At 50.2% G+C, this 2,774-nt stretch overlaps 1 protein-coding gene across 1 annotated transcript in view; it reads right to left on the reverse strand.

The window, feature by feature from the left end:
• The window catches only part of MYO7A (myosin VIIA), a gene marked incomplete at its 3' end in the record, with an annotated part of 151,777 nt that overhangs the window by 25,381 nt on the left and 123,622 nt on the right, over positions 1 to 2,774 (reverse strand). The window contains exon 34 of the mRNA XM_015426720.1: positions 762 to 886. Coding sequence (XP_015282206.1) covers positions 762 to 886 — 125 coding nt within the window. The remainder of the gene's footprint in view (positions 1 to 761; positions 887 to 2,774) is intronic.

Consider the following 2,774-nt stretch of genomic DNA (forward strand, 5'->3'; position numbering starts at 1 on the left):
GACCACTGTTCCATGCCCAGAAGATGACAATAAAAACCTCCAGGATCCCCGTCCAAACTGGCCTGGAGAAAAATTCCCTCCTGACCCCAAAGGGGCGATTGGCATTTCCCTGGGCGTGTAAGAAAGGGCCATGAGTACTAAGCACTGATGCAACCCTCCCTGCCCTCCCTTCTCGTGATTTGCCTAAGTTCACAGAATCAGCATTGCTGTCAGACGGCCGTCGGGCCTCTGTCCTCTCCGTCTCCCCCGGCAAAGGTGCAACGGGCCAGAAGGAATAGCAGAGATTGCCTCATAAGTGGAGAGTAGGGGTGTGCAAAACAAACCACCACGTTACTTTTCCCCCACCATGGAGAACAATTGAGGGGATGGGGTGCAACCTGTTTGTGGGCCCGTAGAACTGGACCCCCTGGTTCAATGTTCTTAAAACCTGGCGGGTGTCTTGGGGAGAGGCCCCAGCAGCTACTCTGCGATTTTGGAGCCTCTCCCTCAAACCCCTCCCCTCCAGCCCCCAGAATATACCCTATGTTTTCGCCATTGACTTCAATGGCCCATAGGATACAACGGGGCCGAATTCGGTGGCAAGCTGATTCAGATCAGAGAATCTGAATCGGCCCGCAGCAGCCCGAAAGGGGCCTGAATGGGCCATTTTTGGGGGTGCATTCAGTTCAGACAAACTGAATGCACACCCCTAGTGGAGAGCATAAGTGGAGAGAGAACAGAGACAGATCTCAGCCTCTTCCGCTCTGTTGTGACGGCTTTACCTAAAATAATCATAGGAAAATTCTTCCAGGGTGTAGGGCTTCGTCCTCTCTTCACTATCGGATGACACCAACGAGGCCGTCCTGATGACATCTTGCCTCTGGTCCGGGGTCATTGTGATCAGCGCCTGGTGAAAACAGAAGAAAAGTTAGTGCTGTTGTGTATTTGTGTGTGCGTGTTTTTTAAATAGCATAGCATAACAAACATTCAGCAAAACTTTTGAAACGCAGGGTCTAAGCACTGGATTTCCTTCTTTTTCCTTCTCTGAGCCCCTCAGAATAATAGATCTCGAGCAACGACCAGAAGAGTAAGATATTAGTTTCCAAAGTGAAATATGATAGACAGGAATTTAGCAACGAGTAAGGGAAGAAAGGCAGCATGGAACAGCCCAATTTTGTCCAGTCTTGAAAGTTTGGAAGGGAGACCACCAAGGAAGCCTCTCTAGAGGAAGGCCATGATCAACCACCTCTGCTTCTCCCTTGCCTTGAAAGCCCCTTGTTGGGGTCGCCATAAGTTGGAAGCTGAGAGGGTTGGTAGTTGGATGGGGGACCACCAAGGACGACGCTGCAGAGGAAGGCACTGGCCAACCACCTCTGCTTCTCCCTTGCCTTGAAAGCCCCTTGCTGGGGGTCACCATACGTTGGAAGCTGAGAGGGTTGGTAGTTGGAACGGGGACCACCAAGGACGACGCTGCAGAGGAAGGCACTGGCCAACCACCTCTGCTTCTCCCTTGCCTTGAAAGCCCCTTGCTGGGGTCACCATAAGTTGGAAGCTAAGCAGGGTCGTTATTGGATGGGCGACCACCAAGGACGATGCTGCAGAGGAAGGCCATGGCCAACCACCTCTGCTTCTCCCTCGACCTGAAAGCCCCTTTGCTGGGGTCACCATAAATTGGAAGCTAAGCTGGGTTGTTACGTGGCAAGGGGACCACCAAGGAAGGCTCTGCAGAGGAAGGTGATGGCAAATGACCTCTGCTTCTCACTTTACTTGACAGCCCCACACTGGGGTCCATCAACCATATGATATAAGGACAGAGGAACTCACGTTCTAGCTGTATGTGAATAAGTGAGGACTCACGAAAGCTCCTCCCCTGTCACAGATTTTATTAGTCTTGAAGGTTCTACCGGACTTTTTTTACTGCTACAGACAGACGAACGTGGCTACCCATCTTGATCTGTCCCTGAACCAACCCAGAACGCAAATAAAATTTTGAGACATCCAGAAGATGTTTAGAGAATTAATCCAGTTACTCCTGAGCAACACTCAAGTGGATCCTTCATCCGACAAAGGGAGTTTTGCAGGGCTCTTTTTGTAGAAAAAGCCCAGCAGGAACTAATTAGCATAATAGGCCACACCCAATAGCAAAAACCCATTAGCATATTGGGCCACACCCCTGACAGCACCACTCATTAGCATATTAGGCCACAGCCGTGTGTTACCAGGAGTGTGGTAATCCAGCCACGGCCACCTTTTGCTTCTTATTCTGTTGACCTTGTTTGTTGTCAAAACCCAGGGCTTTTTTTGTAGCACAAACTCCTTTGCATTTTAGGCCACACACCTCTAATGTAGCCAATCCTAATGAGTTTCTGCTGTTGGGTGTGGCCTATTATGCTAATGAGTTCCTGCTGGGCGTGGCCAACTCAGGAGCCAGCCGGAACTCCGTTCCTGTGCGTTCCTGCCCCAAAATAGCCCTGGAGTTTTGACTCCCAAATGCTTATAAGCCTGAAAGCTTATGGTATGAAGAAGAGTGCGTGCCCATGAAAGCTTATACCCAGAACTGAATGTATTGGTCTTAAAGGTGCCGCTGGACGCAAAACTTTGCTCTCCTGAAAAATCTTGTTGGTCTCTAAGGGGCAACTGGATTTGAATCTTAGGGTGATTTCCCACAAGCGCTGCTCCGCTTGGCCCGATGATACGTGTCAATTTCACACAAGCTGCTACGCGGCCGCATTTTGCCCCGCATCTTCATGCAATTTCCCCCGCGTCTACTCAATCCTGTTTTTTGAGGATTGAGT

Source organism: Gekko japonicus, unplaced genomic scaffold, assembly GCF_001447785.1.
Source record: "Gekko japonicus isolate JY-2015 unplaced genomic scaffold, Gekko_japonicus_V1.1 scaffold3084, whole genome shotgun sequence".
In the NCBI taxonomy this organism is placed as follows: domain Eukaryota; kingdom Metazoa; phylum Chordata; class Lepidosauria; order Squamata; family Gekkonidae; genus Gekko; species Gekko japonicus.